This window comes from Cygnus atratus, chromosome 3 (genome assembly GCF_013377495.2).
Source record: "Cygnus atratus isolate AKBS03 ecotype Queensland, Australia chromosome 3, CAtr_DNAZoo_HiC_assembly, whole genome shotgun sequence".
Taxonomy (NCBI): Eukaryota; Metazoa; Chordata; class Aves; order Anseriformes; family Anatidae; genus Cygnus; species Cygnus atratus.
In genome coordinates, this window is record NC_066364.1 from 84761313 (window position 1) to 84782816 (window position 21504).

At 37.6% G+C, this 21504-nt stretch overlaps 1 protein-coding gene across 5 annotated transcripts in view; it reads left to right on the plus strand.

Moving 5' to 3' along the window:
* PRKD3 (protein kinase D3) overlaps positions 1-20876 on the plus strand; it is a 40505-nt gene extending 19629 nt beyond the window's left edge. For all 5 annotated transcript variants that reach the window (XM_050709995.1, XM_050709996.1, XM_035560879.2 and 2 more), the window contains 12 exons: positions 1244-1427; positions 3034-3157; positions 5902-5979; positions 7643-7919; positions 10650-10702; positions 11076-11148; positions 14060-14166; positions 14752-14913; positions 15385-15483; positions 15614-15881; positions 16753-16838; positions 17638-20876. In XM_050709995.1, the coding sequence (XP_050565952.1) occupies positions 1244-1427; positions 3034-3157; positions 5902-5979; positions 7643-7919; positions 10650-10702; positions 11076-11148; positions 14060-14166; positions 14752-14913; positions 15385-15483; positions 15614-15881; positions 16753-16838; positions 17638-17811 (1685 nt within the window). In that variant the 3' untranslated portion in view covers positions 17812-20876. The remainder of the gene's footprint in view (positions 1-1243; positions 1428-3033; positions 3158-5901; positions 5980-7642; positions 7920-10649; positions 10703-11075; positions 11149-14059; positions 14167-14751; positions 14914-15384; positions 15484-15613; positions 15882-16752; positions 16839-17637) is intronic.
* Positions 20877-21504: the final 628 nt, after the last annotated feature.

Consider the following 21504-nt stretch of genomic DNA (forward strand, 5'->3'; position numbering starts at 1 on the left):
CCCTTTCTCCACAGTGAACAGGCCCAGCTCTCTCAGCCTCTCCTCATAGGAGAGACGTTACCATACTGGAGAGAGCCCAGCAAAGTGGGGAAGAAATTTTGTTGATTTCCTTTTCTTCTTCAAAACCTACATAGACATGGTCCTGGTGACCCTTCTTGAGCAGAAAGGTTGGACCAGATGAGCTCCAGAGGTCTCTCACAATTTCAACCATTGTGGGATTGTGCTGCCCAAAATCTTGGGACTTGCAATTTTTATTTTTAGCGGGAATAAAATTGGTAACATCCAGCAGATCACACCAAACTACAGAGCCTGATTCAGAGGCCTTGGCAGCAGCCCTGTTTGCCATTGGGTCCGCTGTAATTGCACAGCATGTTCCGTCATCAGTGTTTGCCTTTTCCAGCTTCAGGGCTCTTGCCTGGGTCTTGAGACTGGTGGCCATAAACTGTTATGTTGAACTTGTTGCAGCAGCCTGTTTTCACCACGCTTGTGGTGCTAAGGTGTTAGGGCGTGTAATTTGGGAACTACGGTTTCAGACAATTTTTTCTATTGTGGACTAAAGTCTGGGTTATTTTTTAATTTTTTCTTCTACTGTTAAATGGGGCTCTCAGACAAAAAACAAACAAAAAATAACAGAAAAACACAGACACAAACAAAAACAACAGAGGGCTGCGGATGAAAGTATTTATATCTTTTGATTCTGTTTTCAACTGTGCAAGTTGTAGAGCTTTAGGTAAACAGCCAGCAGAGAGTTGGATGTGAACAAGACCTGTTCTGCTTTTCTCTTCTACAGTACCACAGCACCCTCTTCTCTTTCTTTTGTTGTTATGGGCTACAAGGGCAGCAAGAGTAGAGTTTCTGTTGATGAAGAATTTGATCTACATAGGCATTAGTTGCCTGGATCGTCTTTAGCCATGAAGAGGTCACTTTGTACCAATCGCTTGTGGAACAGAATTACTTAGTGAGATGTGGATGTAGACATTAAGATTTTCACTAAGATTCTTTCAATATGGCTGTTGTTTTGGTTGGCTTTCTCTTGCCCTGATATTAAGCAAAAGCAAATTGACAACGTTCATTATCATTTACATACAGAACATACAACGTTCTGTATCATTTAGCAAAAACTTGAGGATTTTGTATATTCATATTGCACTATTATGTTTACTTGCATAAATAGGAACTGGAGAAGATGATTTTTTTTTAATTGTACATTTGAAATAATATCTGAATCCTGTATTGCTTCTAGAACCTGCTAGCCCAGGCCAGGATTTGGACATGCCAATGGAGGTTGATAGCAGTGAAATGAACAGTGATGGTAGTCGGGGTCTTGATGATACTGAGGAGCCCTCTCCTCCAGAGGACAAAATCTTCTTTATGGATCCATCTGACCTTGATGGAGACAAAGATGAGGAAGCTGTCAAAACCATCAGGTAAGTCATAAAGTGGATTTCAGTGCTCTGGATGCACTTTCCTCAATAGTCAAAGTAAAACTTTGAATAAAACATTTCTGAGTAGTCCAGCTGTACTGCTTAATGTTTGTTTGTTTTTTTAACTTGAAACTGCTTTGTAAAGTTATCCTGTCCCAAGTAAATCTGAAAAATAAATAAAATAATGTAGTCTTTTCTAACTGAGAAAGTACCATACTATGACTGATATTCAAGAAATAAGCCAGATTATTAAACCATGGTAAAAATGTATGCCTTAGGCTAACTCATGTCTTAAGGCTAAGACATGACTAAGATCTTCATGACTTCAGCCTAGGGGGGTCTAGAGACACCTTCCCCAGATCGGGTTGCTCAAAGCCCTGTCCAGCCTGCCTGTGAACACTACCAGTGATAGTTCCTTTGATCAAGTTTGGCCTCTTTACTTTTTGTATTCTCATAAAATCATAGAACAGCTCAGGTTGGAAGAGACCTTGAAAGATCATCAGGTCCAACCTTTTTTTTTTTTTGGGGGGTGGGAAAAGAGAAACTAGGTGAGATTATCTAGCACCCTATCCAATCGCATTTTGAAAACCTCCAGTGATGTGGATTCTATCAAGTCACTGGGAAACTTCTTATTCTGAATAGCGTCATCCTGATTTTCTTAAGTCATTCTTAAAAACTGAAGCGTGGTTGTAGTACGCCAAACAAAGGTCATTTTAGCCCAGTGTCTCATAGCAAATACATAAGGAGAGTATAAGAACAGGAAGCGCATATAATGATACCTTTCCAGTTTTCAGTGATTTATAGCTCAAGGACTTCCTGAGTTGAAAGTAGCATCTTTTTTTGTGTTCCACCTCTAGGTAAGATTTTTCCATGTAATTCTAACTGCATCTGAAGCAATTCAAGTTTTCAGCATGTTCAGCATCTTGTGGCATCCACTTGTACTGTATAACTGTGTGCCATCTTAAAGCATTCTTATGTTTTGGTTTAGAATTTGTCTTACGGTTTTGTGTGATTGCAAAGCTTTCTGCTAGCACCACATGTAGGAGCTGTGGTGCTAAGCAAGCAATGTGGTGGTACGTTCCACTCTGAATGCTATCAAAACCTGTTGTTTAACTAATGACTCAAAATGTTAGGCTGTCATATACTTGTCTGCAGGAAAGTTAATGAACATTGATAAAATTTTCTAGTATGATTTGAATTAATGCACTTCTGTTTGTTTTCATAAAGAGAAACTGTACTTTATTAGTGTAATATTATGAAATAATATAGTTGATGTAGGCAAGAGAAAGTAATAACAGTGCCAATGTTAATCATTTTTATGTTGGGCTAAGAATGAAGTGGTCAGTTAATTGTTTTGAGAGGATGATTTCTGTGGTCATCCCTATTCCACTGTGCTTCTTTTTGTCTTTCTGTAATGTCACTTAAGTACCGCAATACTTGCATTTGGACAGCCAGTGGGAGCTCAGATTTCATATCAATTTCATCTATCAATGAAATAAGTTGGGAAGAGAAGGTGCCTGTTTTATACATTTAGCCAATAGTTCAAGTACCGTTATAATTGCAGTACTGTTGTATTTTAATTTAAATATTAACTCTTCTATCTTTTTAGTCCCTCAACAAGCAATAATATTCCTCTCATGAGGGTTGTACAGTCCATCAAGCATACAAAGAGGAAGAGCAGTACAATGGTGAAGGAAGGATGGATGGTCCACTATACTAGTAGAGACAATCTGGTCAGTGACTTTGATTCTTCATATATTAACTTAAATTATTTCTCTAAACCAGTGTATTTTATTTATCTAGATATACTGATTTGCAGTATCATCTGACATAATTTAGCAATTATGGTCATTATAAAGAATTCTGGTGCACCTGTAGTTTATTCACAATCCTTCATGTGGTGATTCAGAAGTACTTTACATTTTAGAAAGAGAAGCATCTCTGAACTGTCTCAAATGAATAGCATCTTTAAGATTTCAGCTTTCCCAAAACTGGAATAATTTGTTTACTTACATCTTCTTTCTGTTTGGAAGTTTTTTCAATTATATGAAAAGGTGAAAATTGTTATAAAATGACGAGTACTGAAACAGTTAACCGTATTCTAATGATCAAGGTATTGAGTAAATGTAATACGTGGATATGGAAGCCCTTCATTCCTCTAGCATTAATTCTATTTAAAAGTAAGCATTGTTGAAAACCATTTCCTCCCCCAGCCTGCTATTTCTCTTCATGTCAAATCTGTGGCTTGGCTGCATACCCTTGGGTATGCAAGCACCTTCCACAAGGACTGTGTTGGTTTGCAGTGCTACCAGTAATGATCTCTTACTTAAACCTTCTTAGGCAAGTTCCTTGTTTTTGTGTATTAAGGAGGAAGATAAGGAAGAGTAGCTGGTTGTCTAATAGGAGAGAGTCAATCTATTCATCTCAGTAGTTGAAAGAAAAATACGAAGTCAAGAAGTTCCCAGAGCTCATGACACCCAGTTTGTCACATTGCAACTGTTCATGAAAAGGAGCATCAACACCCTTGTATTCTTTGTCTCCGTGCAGGAGTCTGGCAGAAGGGGACCTCAGGAATTTAGAGAGGCAAGGTTTATTTCAGTTATGTTGAAATCACGCTCAAAGGTGTGATACTAGTCAGCTCAGGTTACTGCAGTATTTATACTTGTTTTGGTTGTCAACTAAACAGACCACCACAAGTGGTCTGTCGAAAGCTGCCTTACAAACCAAGTCTTTAAAGTACAGTTTTCTAATAACCAGATGTATTTATCACAAATCAAAGTAAATATCTACCATATTTCAGCCCAGCCTCCTTAATAAGCGTAATTGTCAGCTGGCTATGAAATTAGGGCCAGGTAGTAGACAGAAGATGATTAGCTCTAGCAGTGTTCAGGGTAGACGTGATATTCAGATCTGATTTCGTCTTTCAGTACAGTCAGTACATTTTTTCCGTGGATTCAATGATCAGATTGTACACCTTACCTTAGTTTGATATTTTTCATCTGTCAATTTGGCTGCAACCTAGATGATATATACCAAAAAGGTGGTGCAAATGAAATAGAGTATTCTGTTCCAAAGCAAGGTCCCTTCAGCCAAGCAAGATTTGAGAGAGCTTCCTAATGGGAGGAAGCTTTGTATTAAGCATTACAACATCAGCTATTTTCATTGATCACTCTGCTCTCAGCAATGTTAGACTATTTCTTATTCCTGAAATGACTTTAGCTTTCCATCGGTTCCAAAGATGTTCATTTTACCAGCAATATCCGTATACTTCCTGCTGACCCTGGATAACAATGTATTTCGCACTTTATACGGAGATGTTTCCATGTCATCATCTGTATTTTTGTTTTCCTCACTCTGAGCCCTTCCCTTCTCAGTATGCAGTATAAGCATATTTTGTATCCCTGAGTACTTACCAACCTGTTCCATAAACGTTCTTCTCCCCAGGTCTTCCCTGACTAATGTTTCAGAAAAAAAAAACACACATGTCAAAAGAATGGGTTTGCCCTTACGCTTTCACCCAGCTTCCATTCAGTGCTGGCTTGGAATTCCATTGGGTTCTGTTCATCTCCAAGTTTTCTTGGCTGAACTCCTACAGGTGCTGTTAGCTTCACCATGATTTAAGCTCTGCATTTGGTATTAATGAGGGTATTAAGTTTCTAAATGTTGTAATCGTAGGCCAGAGCTAGGGGTCTTTGATTTTTCTTGCAGAAAAAAGTGTTTTTAACTATATAAGCATGGTGCAAGCAAAGGAAGTTAGATCCATATGGCCATATTAGCTTTCACATGCTTTTCTGTTTTGAGGAATGTTCCTGTGCTTAAGGTTATTGGACATTATGTGCATCAAATTAAGCATATTGCTTTTTTTGTGGAGAAGGTACTTCTCGTTGGTGGAGACTTCTTAAAAAATGGCTATTTTAGTCTGTCTTGATTTTTATTTTATTTTTTCCCCCAAGATATTTTGTCCACCTGAGTCTTGTAATCTGTCTTTCTTGCCACTGTGCACTTTTGACCTTCTAGAATTTTGTGTTGACAAAACGATTAAGGACTTAGTAGGCTTGCTCAGTCCTTAAACCCATGAGATGATGTTGTGAGGGCATGGAAGGAGAAAGCATGGCTCCCATAATTGTTACTAAATGAAAATAATTCAGGTTTTGTGAGTACATATACCTGGAGTGAAACCTGTGTGGGTAGGTGTTTCCTGTAGGAGATAACAACTGTTGTCACTACTGTCACAGTAAGGTAAGTTATATTTTTTCTGGTTTGTGGAAATATTTCTGTGAGTCTCTTCTTGAGTTTTAAAAAATAATCATAAAAAAACCTGCATTTCCAAAGTATTTTTCATGTATCTAGCCTAAGATGCAACTGTAGATTAACTGTACTTGATTATCGTAGTTGTTTAAAGCATTTCTAATTTAAATAATTGGATAAATGAAGTCCTGCCAGTGATTTATTCCTTTTTGTACTGTGCGTTTTGTAGAGAAAAAGACATTACTGGAGACTGGACAGCAAATGCCTCACCCTGTTTCAAAATGAATCTGGAACAAAATATTACAAGGTACTTAATGATGAGTAATAACTGTTGCACTTGATTTACTCCAGGTGCTTTATGGACTTGAAATATGTCCTAGTGAATAGTATAATAAGCATTATCTCAATTTTCCTCATCTTTTTTTTTAATCAAAACTATGAATGACAGGTCAAATTTTGGCCAAAGCTTGTAAGTGGGAAGCACCAAGACTAACTCTCTGAAGCTGCTTGCAGCTCCTGTTTTAATCCTCTTGAGTATGTCTCTTCTTATGTTTTACATGTTCTGTTCTCCTGAATTGCCTTGCATATTGAGCTTTCTTCACAATTACTAGGCAACGTGTTTGGCAGTGAGTCTATTTAAAGGCTAGGATTTTTGCATTCTGTAAGAAGTGTGTGAAAGTTTGCATGCTTAAATATTTTATTTCCTGGTTCCTAAAATGAAATTCCCAACTGTACAACTGAAAGTTACAAGTAAGATTTAGAGGAAAATTTGCTGTGCAGCCTGGCATAAATGAAGCTGAGCAATGAGTATGTTATATTGCTAATATATTAATGTGTTCAGTGGTGGAATATTCAGAAAATGTCTTGAAATGTATAAACAGGATTTTTCCCTTTCTTATCTTACACCTTTAGGTGGGGGTCCAAATCTTCCAGCTTCTTCCTTTATAACATCTCTAAGATCAAGCCTTTTCTCTGTACGCCCAGCTAAACTTGCCCAGATCCTTTTCATCCCTATCTTGACCAATGCAGTCTCTTCTTCTCAGACCTCCCTGATACTTGTATTGCCCTGTGCGTTCAAAACACAGCTGGTAAAATATGTTCCTTGCTTGTTGCTCCGTCCTGTCTCTGCTTTTAGTCCTTTGACTTGCCCCTTTGCCCCTCTTTTTTACTGCTTGAATATCAGGTTATTTGTCTTTGCTGTTAGAAAATTCAGTTCTTACCTCTATGTTTATTTGCTCTTCATCTGAATCAGCTGCTGTCTTTTAACCCCATAATGCCAGCCTGGTGTTCACCTGCTTGTTCACTACTCTTGCAAGTGACGTGCACCTGTACGCCTTTCCAAACATGTGGAATGTCCTTCTCCAACTAGTGTCAACTTAAAACCGTTTTTTCCTGCAGATCTGTTCTCTGTACTGCTTCATACCATGATCTTAAGCTGGCGAGGTAGAGGAGCTGAAAGAAGTTAAGATCTATATGGAACAGAATCTTTACCCAAAATGATTCAGATACATGAAGCAGTGCTTTTTGGCTAGCTTACATAACCACATCCTCTTCCTAATGTTGTCTCGTTTCACTTTTTTCCCTGTCATGTTCTTCTCTAGCTAAGCTGTATAAACTATAGGGGGTGGGAAATAGTCACTCTGTAGTTGCGCATCGCTCATATGCCAGGGGTGGAGTGTGTCATGCTGAATATAAATGCAGGTTATAAAGAGAATGGTGACTGTATGGAAGGAACTGTGGTGGGGCTGACAGTCTCTCTAGGCATGTATACAGGAATTCAGAAAGCTCTGGGTGGGTAGTGGTTGTCCACAGTTTGACATTAGTTACAAAGCTTGTGTTTTTTTTTTTGGTTTTGGCATTTTCATGCATGTGCTTTGATTTGTCTGCAAATACTTTAAGTTCTGAACATCAGTGTATTTAAGTATTATATGCATATTCATTTTTTTTTAATCTTTAATATTTTTCTTCAGGAGATTCCACTTTCAGAAATTCTCCAGGTGACTCAGCCTCGAGATTTTTCAAACGTGGTGCAGGGCAGCAACCCATACTGTTTTGAGATCATCACTGACACGATGGTGTACTTTGTTGGCGAAAACAATGGCAGCAGTCATCACAGTCCTGTTCTTGCTGCCACCGGAGTTGGACTTGACGTAGCTCAGGGCTGGGAGAAAGCCATTCGTCAGGCTTTGATGCCAGTCACTCCTCAAGCTAGCGTTTGCGCTGCTGCAGGACAAGGAAAAGATCACAGTAAGCAGGCAGACAAGGCACTATTACTCATTCTGAAGCTGTAAATTACAGATTCCTTTTCAGAAAAGTACTTTCGAAGAATGGAATATTTTTGTCTATTCTCTGCTGAATTGGGTCCATAATCTTCCACCAGTTTCTAAGAAGTGACGCTCAAGTTTGCGGAGGGTATATGGGCAAATCTCTTACCTGTTGTAGCAGCGAGTAGTAGTTACGAATTGGATTTCTCCTGTGAATGCACATTACAAAACCTTTATCACAGGAGCATTGAGAGCTCACGCGTAGTTGCTGGTTGTAAAAAGGGAGTATAGTTTAGATATTTCTAATATAAACTTCCATACATATATTTATTTCAGATTACATATATGTATAAATTGGATGCTATTTGATATTGTCACCTATATTTAAAAAATAAAATTGCAAAATGTCTGTAGCTAAGGAGAAGGAAAGGAGTTAGTGCTGAACTGTAAATACTGCGAATGATGGAAAGAACTTATGCTGAGCTGTGGGTACTAGTTTAAAAAAAAAAATCTTCATATTGTGCCCATGCTACCCTTTTTCTCTGGCGCAGGATCATATTCATTATCAAGGCTCCATGAAGCACACACTGTGCTCTTTCTCTTCAGACATCTCCTTGTTCCATGCAACAACATTCATGCACGTTCTGTACAGGCATTTATGCTTTCATTCCTTAGTTTCCTTTTATCTTCCACCTACTCCTTAATCTCCTTTTGGTGATATATTTTTTTTTTCTGGAGATCCTGAGATTAGTTTTGCTGTCTCTGGTATCTCATTCTGCATCAGCAACAGTTAAGAGCATGTAAATGCTAATCTTAGGTAAAGGCACTTTTTAAAACACAACCATGGTCTGCAGTGGTAAACTATGAAATGGTAGTCCTGGTATTTCTATTTAATTATTGTGAAGAAACATTTGTAAGAAGGTATCTCAGACAGTCCATGGACTTATGTGAAATGCCACTTCTGATAAGAAAATATTACTTTCAAACACATATATACCTGTTCTTTAAAACCTAAAGCCTACTGTTGATGAGAGACTTGCAAACACAGTTGCAATTTGTAGTGTCAAAATATCCATGAGGCATGAGATAGTATAAATTGACTATGTTCTAGCCAGCAAGTAATTAGTAATGAGGATACTCTTCCAGTCTGACCCATTAGAAAGAATCCTTTCTGACCCTTTACCTGGTGTTTGGGATAGGATGTTGCTTTATAGTATGTTTCTGAGCTGAAATGGGAGCAGGGAGATTAAAGGCAGAGGAACAGTTCAGTCAGCTATTACGTGGTATAAATTTCATGCTGATTTCTGGCATTACTGTTTTCTTCAGAAATGTCAGCATTTCAGTCCTTACTCATGTGCATTTTGGACACTTTGAAAAACTGGCTTGGAGTAAATTAATCTCTACTGGAAGTGAGGAAGCAGGTATTTAGTGTTCTGTAACCATTTGTGCAGACGGGTTCAGTGTGTTCTCTTAAACAGTTTCAAGAACCGTATCTTCATTTTTTTCTAGTTGACTTGTTTCAACCTTGCTGCAATTTGACCTTAGTAACTTTTTAGTATGCCTTCATTTTTTTTTGTTTCTTTGTTTTCCCTTGTGCTCTGTGTTGTTATTACAATACAGACTTGACCATCTTCAAATAGAGGGCAGTAATCACTAGATATGCACAGCTGTAATTCCAATCAGTATTTCAGATGCAGTGTTCAGAGTGCCTTTGAGAACTACTATTTGTTGCTGTCTTAAGTCTGTAAATTCCTTCTTTGAGATAAGGTACAGGTGACAAAAATCAGATACATTTTTTTTGTTCTCTGAAATAGTGTTTCTAAAGCACAAAGCTCTTCTTAGGGTGATAAAGATTTTTTTTCAAAGTACTAGTAAATCTGTAGTATTCTGTATTCACCTCATATGTGAAGTTGTGCTTTTTTTTTTTTTTAAATTAACATTATAAGTAGTAGGCATCCATTTTCTGAGATGCTTGACCTCTATCTTGAAGTCAAAGGAAAAAGGTTCTTTCTGCCTTCATGCATCTCTTCTTGTCTGTGCATCCTAATGTTATTCCTGGAATGAAAATTTTGTCAACATCAGTTGCAGGCTGAAAAAGAAATTGTACATCTTTTTCTGATGCTTTTACTTGCAAGGTATATTTCCAAGATATTCCCAGGATTGAAAGGCTTCTGTAGTTTATCCATGAAATACTTTGCTTACATTGTGGGTTTTACTGTTTTTTTTTTTTTTCCTAAATTATCAAGTCTTCTGTTACTTGCTTTGCTTGATTTATTTCCTTTTCTTATACATTAATTCTTAAAGCTACAGAAAATCTGTAAGCACATTTATTTGACTACAAAGGATCTACTTGGTCCTCTTACTTGTATTTTTCTGTATTACTACCAAAATTCTTAGTAGTTTATTGGATTCTGATATGATTGCCACATCACTATTGCTTTTGATTCTTCAGCTCTGTATTTTGTACACACTCATACTGTTTTTATAATCATTGATATGACAGAAATGAACAGTTAATCCCAGGTAAACTCCCAGAGTTGTTCATCCAATCAATGTGTGAAATTTGAGTTTCCAAGTATGATGTTTTTGCAAAACATCAGTAAAAATCCTTTCAGTATGACTGGGTTAGAAGGCAGTAAAGGTCTTTTTTTTTTTCTTTCTTACTATCAAAAGCCTAACTTTTCTTATTTTGTTATATCTTTTTTTATTACAGAAGAGTTATCCCTAAGCATCTCTGTTTCAAATTGCCAGGTCCAGGAGAATGTGGTGAGTCATATGCATTCTAATAATAATGTTCATTTACCTGGGTATTTTAAAGTAATTGATAATAGTATCTGAAGGAGGAAGCAACACCACAGGGTATTACAGCTACAGAAGTCTGTATTATATACCTAATGCGAAGTAATCTACTCACCTAGCACAACTGGTTGGTTGTTAATATATGTCCCTGTATACAATGTGGTTAAATGGAACCACTCCAGGAAAGTTTCTTCATCTTTCCACTCTATTCGGGGTAATGATGGTACCCTTTACGTAATTTGATGTAAAACTTAAGAACAGCTTAGCCAGTACTAAGTAATATGCTCGTGAACGCTTTGATTATGCCTGATACTTGTGATTTCTTCTTTTCATGCCTTAGGATATCAGCTCTGTGTACCAAATATTTGCTGATGAAGTGCTGGGTTCTGGTCAGTTTGGTATAGTATATGGAGGTAAATTATATTACATTTCATGATGCGTTTACTTAAGGTAGAGTGACTGCTTGATATAATTTTCATATTTGCTTAGCTGTATCTAGAATGTCTAGGTGAAGTTTATCTTGTTAAAAGTTTTGTTTGTGTTACTGTGGTTTAGTCTTTGAGGTTTTATTTATAGTATTTGTTACTTTTTTTTTTGTATTAAGAGTTTTGTATTGCATCAAAATCAGTTTAGGATTTTTGTGTTTTGACCACATTTAAAACAAAGCAATCTCAAGTCTGAATTCAGCCTATGTTGGCTGTATTATACCGTGTAAGAAGTCATGTATTTAAAGAGGCTGTTGAGTATACCTATTATTTTTATAGGTATCTGAGAAAAGTAGAGGAAGGCAATTAGAAAAACATGCTTTAGTTTGTGCTTTTCACAGTACTTTATGCAGACAGTTTTATACAAATTTTTGTCAGCAGGAAAAAATAGAGGAATTCTTTGTCAAGAGTGCTCAGCTTTAGACTTTTTATGTAGTTTTATCACTTTTTTATTTAAAACCTTCCATTGCAACATATAATGTGCTTACAGTGTATAAGCATGACAAGAAGAAATATAAGAAATACGTTGTGTGAACTCTATTCCTTAATATTTTTTTTTTTATAAATACCATATATTGCATCTCTAGTGTTGAGAAAACCACAAACCATAAATCTGTAGAGGAATAAAAAAGGACAACTAATGATTTAAAAGTGGGAACCTTTCTGTTTCTATCATGTTGTCTTTCTAGTCAGGAAATATTGTGGCTATGATTTTTCTGTGAGACAATATTGTAGTTAAATACTTTTTTCTATTACTGTAGTACTGTTTGATGGAAATGCAATTTGAGGGTCTAGTTTACATCATTCTTGAGAGGCCATGTTCCCCCTGCGCCCCACCTTGGATTTCCTAAAACACATTGTGAATTGATTTATGCTTCTTTTCTTGTGAATAGAATGTACATAAATGCAGAGAGTAGTTTTATGCTTTCCTTTTACCTCTATATATACTTCCTAAACTGCATTTTAGATAAACCTCATCTTGGTGTTTTGCATGATTCAATGAAATGACATACATAAATACTTATATAAAAAGCTTTTATCATATTCAATCTTTTTCACTAAACGGTGTCTCAAAACATACAGGACGTGCACACAGTTTCTTAAGATACAATCACAAGCTGAAAGAGCAAGAAAAGGGAATATAATCTTTTTTTTTTTTTTGGCTCTCCACAGCGCTTAACTGTTGCTGCTGTTTGGGGAGACTGTATCTGGTAACTTTGCATTGTCTTCTCCCCACCTTTATAGAATTACTGAAATAATAATAACAAAATCTGTCATTGAAAGAAATACAAAGGTAACATTAAGTTGCTTCCATTGTTGCTTTCCCCCTCAACCCCATCCTCTTCTGGACAAACATTGCACTTTTACAAACTGTAAGTCAAAAAAATATAGGATGCTAATATACAACTGGTGTTTCTTCCTGTGAGAATAGTTTCCCTCTGTTTTTTCTATTTAAGTTCATTTTGAAAGGTCTGAAAAATAGAGACTTACAGGGGGGAAAAATTCTTGGCAGTTTCTAACTGATGTTAAACTCCCGCCTGAAAGGTAGTTTGACATCAGAAAAGGAATTTTCAGGCTGCCTTTCTGTTAATCTTTCTTCATGTTCTTTTAGCTTCTGTAGCTAAGTATGTTGTTAGTTTAGTGTTTTTGTTTTATGTTCTCTTGCAACCTTGTGTTTGTCTTCTGATGGTATTTCTGCTATTTCTGTTTGGTAACCTTGTTAACCCTTCTGGTCCTTGAGTGATGTCTCCATTACTGCCTCACTTGCTCCAGTGGAGATAAGCCTGATTTTAAGCCTTTACTCGTGGTGACCTTTAAGGTAGGAACATGAGCTGCTCCATGCAGCAGCCTTCAGGAGCAGCTCCTCTGCCCTGCCTAAGCCCTGGCCACCAGTACTGACTGCAGAGCAGCAGGTGAGGCCTGTCAGGGTCAGTGGTGAGGCATCACCAGGCTCTCCAAAGCCCTGCCCCTGGCTGTGATGGTAGAATCAATCCCCTGTACTGCCTTGTGCTGTAGCTGTGTGCATCATCGCTTCTAAAATGGCCTCCAGGCCTTTCACTGCGCAGATAACTGCTTTCTTTTTCCTTGGTACAGGTTCACTTTATCTGTATTAGTGTAGTATTAAATTATCAAGGTCTTTCAGTGTGTGTTCCCATTAACCTCTCTGATTTGAATGTGAGAGAGAACAGTTTTAGTAGTTATGGGGAAGCTGAGTGAGCATTTACAGCTACCCAGATAGCCCTTGAAACATCGTGTGTATTGCAGGATGTTTCTTATTTAGCTGATGCAGGCTGCAGCAGGGATACTATCGGCATTATCAGCGCTTTATTTAAACTATAAACTTCCAGAGCTTTTTGGTGACAACAGACCGCCTCCTGGGTGTTAACCTTTTCTTCTTCATGGCACATAATTACCCCCAGTTCCTGCAGAATATTAGGTATAACTTCTGTGCACATGGAGCCCATAAAGGTATTTGCTGAAACCACCAGAGAAGACTTTTTTTTTTTTTCACACAGAAGAGAGAAAAAATTCTCACGTAGGTAGCACTTCATAATGTATGAGTCCCTTGCACATGCAAAACCTCCAACTAATACATCTAACGTCAACGTGTATATCTAAGAGCAGCACTGTAACCAGCTTAAATTTATCTACAGCCGTCCTATTGAGGTTGATCACTCCTGGTTACTCACATACCAGCTGCAGTTTTAAATACAAATATAGTGATATTGTACATTTGTACAAAGTAGACCTGTTTCTCCAGAGAGAAATTTTTGCTGTAATGTTTTATAGCTGTGAATTGTTTCTGCCTTTTGATGTCTGACATTGACTTTCTGTTCAGGAAAACATAGGAAGACTGGAAGAGATGTAGCTATCAAGGTCATTGACAAGATGAGGTTTCCAACTAAGCAGGAAAGTCAGCTTCGTAATGAAGTAGCCATTCTCCAGGTACCAAGATATTTTTGTATCGTTTTGGAGTTCGGGTCAAATCAGCTATTCCTAAGATTTTGTAATGCATGTAGGTGCTCTAAATTGATACCTAGATCTGTATATGTGATTTCTGAGTCTTTTTGTAAGAGAGAATCTTATTATTGGGGGAACTCCTGACCGTTTGGTAGTGTTGATAACTGGGCGTTGGTATCTACTGCATATGGGGAATCCACTGAAGCCATGTACTTCGTCTCCATGTTGTCTCCTTCAGGCAACAGGAAAATGTTTGTCTTTTTGCTAATGGCCACTCAGTCTAAGTGGTGTTTTCGCATGTCCTGCAGTCAAACTACAGAGAGTATCAACTTTAAAAATTAATCATTATAGATAATTTGTGTTAAAATAAATTAGTCTTAGTAGTGATAGGTGGCATGTTTCATGGGATGACGTGTATGTTTCAAGCTCATTTCTTGCCTCTAACATTTTGTTTTTCATTTCTAACTATCCACTTAGCTACTTCTTGATCTGTGGTACGTTATTTCTGTGTATTTCAGAATATTTCATGCTGTTATATTTTAGTTCTGTACCTCTACTACTTTGTTTTAGAATTTGCATCACCCTGGGATCGTGAACCTGGAATGTATGTTTGAAACCCCAGAACGGGTCTTTGTTGTGATGGAAAAGCTGCATGGTGATATGCTAGAGATGATTCTTTCCAGTGAGAAAAGTCGACTTCCAGAACGAATAACTAAGTTCATGGTCACTCAGGTTGGTGTTCAGTCTTTTTTCCTTGAGAGGAAAGGCTAGATTTGTCTTTTAAATTATGTGAGAATGGAGTTTGGAGAAGGGGTTTTTGTGTAGTTATGTAAGAGATAGTACAGGGGGGCTGTATATCTAACAGCAGTTGAATAAATGTGGAAAGAACTTTGAATGTTATTTTTTTGTCCTTCTTTCCTAAGGCTTAACATTGTGGGTATCCAAAGATGCACATCAAAACTCAAAATATTCAAAAAGATAGATAGGGATGGGAAAAATAAATTTTAAAAGAAAATCAAAATGTTTCAGTGGGTTAAACCACAACACAAAACCATCAGTTCCACGTTTTTTTCCACATCAGTTTCAGCCTATTGATTGGAAAAAAATAGTACTTGCACAGTCTTAAAGAATTAACCCGTATATACTATGTTGATACAAATTACTGTATTGCTCTATTTTGAAAATATTCTTTCCTTTTCGAAGATACTTGTTGCTTTGAGGAATTTACACTTCAAGAATATTGTGCACTGTGATTTAAAACCAGAAAATGTACTACTAGCATCAGCAGAGCCATTCCCTCAAGTAAGTGAAGATTAAAAAAATACTTGTTTCCTGACTTTTTTTTGGGGGAGAGGGAGGATGTGATGGGAGTAGAAGTACACTTCAGAGATCAGCCAGAGATTTCTCAGTTTAAAATATACTTCTTTTGCAGGTAAAGCTGTGTGATTTTGGCTTTGCACGTATCATTGGTGAAAAATCTTTCAGGCGCTCTGTGGTGGGGACACCTGCGTATCTTGCCCCTGAAGTGCTCAGGAGTAAAGGTTACAACCGCTCTCTGGACATGTGGTCGGTTGGAGTAATTGTCTATGTGAGCCTTAGTGGTACATTCCCATTTAATGAAGATGAGGATATAAATGATCAGATTCAAAATGCAGCATTTATGTACCCACCAAATCCTTGGAAGGAAATTTCTAGTGAAGGTAAAGAAATGAACTTTATTATATATTTATGTGTAGACAATGCATTCAAATACTTGAACCACAAGATTTACTGAGACAGGAGTGCAAAAATTATTAATAGTTTGGTTTTTGCTGGGTATGCCAGAATGGCTAAATATAAGCTGGCATACACTTCTGAAAGATAAAATGTCAAATACCATGTTTTAGATCATCTTCAGAGAAGGAGCCAACAGATTTAGCAAGAAAAAATGATGTAATAACTTAATAGCGTGCATGGGGAGTTGGATCAATAACCCAAAACCCCCCAGAAATCCCAATGGAAAGTTTAATCTTGCATGAGTCTTTGGTGAATACCTAAAACATACTTTATCTAAACTAATATATAATTACAGAAATTGTTCAAAGTTGAATCTGGAGTTTTAGTATTGTACATTAGTAAGCAAAGCAAAACCTGGATCTAAATGTCAGATCTGAACAATCTAGAAGTTTACAAAGTTGGTCTTCAGACCTCTCTAATACCAATTTTGTTGTTATTAATGTATATATGATTAACACAGGTAGATGTGAAAATGACACATCATTATACAAATAGTGGAAGTACCTACATAATTTTGGAACGTACGATTATGCTCAAGCTTTGTTTAGACACTTCTGAAAAGCTTTCAATGTTTCCATCAAAGGGGGAAAAATGCCAACAACAAAAAACAGCTTACCCCATTCCGTTTTTTTGTGGTCTCATTTAACATAAGCAAAGGTAAAAATAAAATTCAGGAGCTTGATTTGTTTTAAGAGTTCAGTAGGACACGCACACTTCACTTTCACTGCAACATGTGAATGATGATAGATGTGATTAGTATTTAAACAATGTAATTGTTATGTTCCTCTTTGACAGCCATTGATTTAATAAACAATTTGCTTCAAGTGAAGATGAGGAAACGTTTCAGTGTTGACAAATCCCTTAGTCACCCGTGGTTACAGGTAAAATGATTTGCCTTTTTCACTATGCTTATAGTGGGTGAATAACGATTTTTGGATTAAATCCTTCAAGTGCTTATCAAAACTATTTCTACTAATGCCTGTTAACAAACAACTATGGAGGCTTGAGTATTTCTGTTTTTAGCTTAGTATTTTCTGTGCTCCAGGATTGTGCCCATTTCTTAATGGCTTTGTTTTCAGGGAAAACTGTTCACCCTTCCTTGCCCTCCCTCCCCTTTCCTTGTTATTCCCTGCCTGATGCTAACAGACACTTTCACTTTTCTGCTGCTTCTGAACGCAGACAGTGAGGAATGCACGGAGCCCCACTGAAAACAGGATAGAGAAAAACATTGTTCCATGCTGAAGGAAATTCACAAGCTAGTGTGTGCTATAGTTTGTAGTCATTTTAGAAGAGAATTGAAATGGAATGTATTAAATAACTTGAAATACATTAAACAATTTAAAAAGATATTAAGGGGAAAATCTAATTAATGTTGAGTACAAACGGTACTGGAAATAGTGTCACTTCATATATGTGTATGTATACCATTAGTTTTATTTTAAAACTCACGTATCTGTCTTGCTACAAAGAGTTTTCAGAATTTCTAGTCTTATGGCCTTGGACACTAGACAATTTCATTTTGAACTCTTTTTTGACGTGCTCTTTTTATTTAAACAGATCCTGTTGGCTGTATCTTGTGGTTATTTATATTAAATTCTGCAGTTAGTCTCTGTACTTTTATCTTTGGGAAAATAGGGCTTCCGTTTCTTAAACTGCTTCCTTGAATCTTTTACTCCTTAGGATTATCAGACTTGGCTTGACCTCAGAGAGTTTGAAACACGCATCGGAGAGCGTTACATTACCCATGAGAGTGATGATGCACGCTGGAAAGAACATGCGTATGAACACAACCTTGAGTACCCCCAGCATTTTATTATGGCTCCTAATCCAGATGACATGGAAGAAGACCCTTGATTTATTCATTTTGCTAAATTCCAGCACAGATGGACACTCCAGACAGAAACTGAAGATAAGTTTTGGAACAACTGTCGCTCTTTCTGAATGTTGTACACATAGCTCAGTGTACAAGGCCTCAGAGGATCCTGCATTGACGTGGGGATAGACTGTCGCCCAACAAGCTTTTCTCCATCTCTGACTTAAACTCTGAGTAGTTATTGGACAGTGGGATAAGCCCCGTTGGGTAACATTACACCAAGTTGTATGGCTACAAAGCCATTTCCGAAGTGGAATGTGTACAGATTGAATGGTTTGCGTGTTTTTCCTCTTTTTTTTTTTTTTTGTAGCCTACACAATAAGAATTTTGTAATGGTTTCCTAATCCCTATTTAGTAGGCCATAGAGGACTGTTTTCTGTTACTTAGATACATCTCCCACTTCTTAGACTGTGCATTGTGAAAAGAGGTTGTAAAAGGAAATTGGTGCAGAATACCTTGGCTAATAGCAGAACATGGTGGTTTGGGGTTGAATATGGCTTCAGAGATGAAGGAGTAATTTGCTGCTGTTAAGACAGGCATGTATGTCTGTCTTTGCCCTAACTGAACTTTTTCCAGATACCAAAAAAAAAAAAAAAGAAAATCCTGTAACTTCTTACATTCCTCTTGAAATGCTGACTGACAATCTAAAGAGACGACAATCAAAGCTGTGCTAGTCCTTTATTTTGTCTGTTAAAACAGAGCAATAAGCCACAACAGTGTGTTGCTGTGCAAGGCTGGCACATGTCATAGATGCACACCAAAGGCATTTTGCCTTAAAACCACACAAGCAGTGCAGAGAGAGCACAAGACTTGATGTAGCATATCCTTTCACTCTGGAAAAAGTTTCTAGCAGAAGGATGTGGAAAAATAGGGAAAAATACATGCAGCTTTCTTCTATTGTTTTTCAATAACTAAATTTAAAATTTTTCTAGTATTTTTCTAATTTTTTTTTAAGGTTCCCTGGATTTGCATCAGGAGTAGTTTGTAGCCTGCTAGCTTGTATCTTAATTCTGTTCAAAACCTAGGTGTGACAAAATTACCTGTTGCTTCTGCCAGGGCAGATGGACTGTAAGAGAAAGGGCTCTGCCTTCCAACCTTTACCTGCAGCCCCTCCTATCCTCTTCACCGCGCTCAGCATTGTTGTTCTGAGCTGAATGAAGAATCCAAAACCAACTTCTAATTCAGTTTTTTTTGCAGATGCCTCACTTGATGGATTCCCAACCACTTACTGGACTGTGTGGCACAATTGAGAGGAAGCAGCAATATTCTTTGGAAATGATTCCTTAGGAGGAGAGTATAACAGTTAAAATTCATCGTATTTCAAGGAGGTTTGAAGCTTTGGATAATAAGCAGATAGAAGAGGTTTTTGGTTTTTTTCCCCATCCTATTTAAAAGTGGGAAAAAATGAAATATTTTGTGTGGGAACAACTGATATGTGCTGCTGGAAGGTGCTGGATGGCTGTACATATCCCTGATGTGCCAAGCTGCTTAACGGGTGCTTGGTTTAAAATACTTTTTAAAATACTGATACAGGCTTGAACTGCAAAGGCAGTAGGAGACCTTGGGGTAGCTCCTTTCTCTCCTAACATTTTTTTTTTGTGCGTGTAGATGAGTATTTTTCCCCCCTACTGTTGTTCAGGCAAGGAAGTAGGTGAGCAGATGTCTTCCAAGCCGTTAGATACCCATAACATTTTAGAGTTCTTCTGGGGCTGGCAGCTGCTTGCAGTGTCAGTGAACTGGCAGTAAAGTCAGCGGCAGCTGCAGAAGTACGTACCTGTGGGCAGGTTTGCGTCTTGAACCTACCGTTCCTTTTCTGGTTGCCCTTAATCTAACTGCTACCGCGTTTTGTATGTATCTGAGTTGATTAAAGATGAAGCCTGGTTTCCCTGTTAGGATATACCGAACTTTGCACATAACTTCTGGTGCAGCCTGCATAGCAGTTTCCTACAGCTGCCTGTGGGCAGTGTGTTCCCACCCTTCCTGCTGTCCCACCCTCTCTCCTAGCACGTGTTTTTCTCAGGTTTGTGCAGGGGACTTGCCTGATGGCAGTCTGGTCCGTGCCACTCCTGCACTGGGGAGTCATGCTTCCCCTTTCACGCTGTCAGAGCAATATAAAGGAATTCAAAAGGGGCAGAATTTGTCCCTTAACCTTGCTATTGCGTTAAGGTGAAGCTTTGGGACTGATTCTTCTCAGAGAGGCACTATTTTCTTAATCTGTGGAGACAGAACAATCATCTATGAAGTTGGTAGTCTAGTATTGGCCCAGTTGGCAAGGGAAGCAGTGTTTTTTTCCTAACTTTTACCACCCAAGTGACCAAATTTCAGTGAAGCCATTGCGATCTTCCATCCCAACTGTAATAGCATAGATACAGTTTGGTTTTAAGCTTCAGATTTTGAACTTGAGCTGTCACTTCAGGTTTTCTTTCCTTATTTTTTTTTTAAGGGAGGAGAAAAGCCAGCTCAGTTGCTTGAAAAGCACAATGCAGAAGAAGGGGGTACAATTAAAAAATAAAAATAAAAAATAAAAGGCCTGGCTGATGTCTCTCCCCATGAAGTCTGCTCTGTGCTCCAAGAAGTTATATGCGCTATTTATTCTTAAGTTGTATTTAAAAAAACAAAACAAAAAAAAAAAACAAAAACCTGTTAGCCTTTGGAGTGGATTGCCTGACAGTATATGCAGATATGCAGACTTATGGGGCCAGACAATAGAAGCCACAAGCTATAGTAGTACAAGAACCACAAAAAATCAGATACCCATTAGAAGTAAACTTTCTTCACTGATGAATAAAAATAGCTGACTTTTTTATTCCCTTTTTTCTACCTTTACTGCAAACTTTGACAGCAGTAGGTTATAGTGTTTAATATCCTTATCCCTAGATGAATTAAGTTGCGTTCATTCAATAGTGCTATGATGATGCTAGAAAAAAGCTCATGTAAAATTTTATAGCCTCAAAAGGACACTGTCAAGTACTTTTATATTTTTATACATCCCGTTGTTTGTAAATATCCTCTGATAAGCTTGAAAATAAAATTTATTTCCCTATCACATTTGTTCTCTTTATTTACATGAACTCCCTCTCCTATCAAATGTTCTTAAAGTCAATATTTCTTCATACTTGTTTGGGGATCTGTCTGGCATGAGGTGTATATCCTGCTATGGGAATTCTGTTAGGTGCTTTCTAACAGAACTGTTTATGCATGCTTCTTATTACCCTTCTATTTATTAAGAAAAGCACCTTCGGTTGCATCAAGGCATGTTGTTTTGAGGAAGTACCTCACCTGAATACAGCTGAAGTCTCAGATCACATTTGTCACTGACAAATTTTAACTTGAGTCCATCAGTGAATACCTCACTTAGCTCTACAGTGAGATCCATGAAATGTTCATTCTCCCCTCTGTGCACACTGATTTCCACAGGTGGAGTTTTTGATTTCTACATGCACTGCTTTAATTAGGTCAGTGTCCAGCTATGGTTTGGCATCAGCTGTATCCTGAAAGCATGCTCTACCAAAATGCCCCTAGGCCCTGAAGCGTAGTGATTTCCCTATCAGATTTGTGAAAGATCGGTGTAGGAAAACTGCCTGGAGAAAGTGTGACATTTCACATGCTTTCAGTTCAAAGATAACTCGAAATGCTTAATTCTGTACCGATTATATTATTGCAAAAGCTTTAAT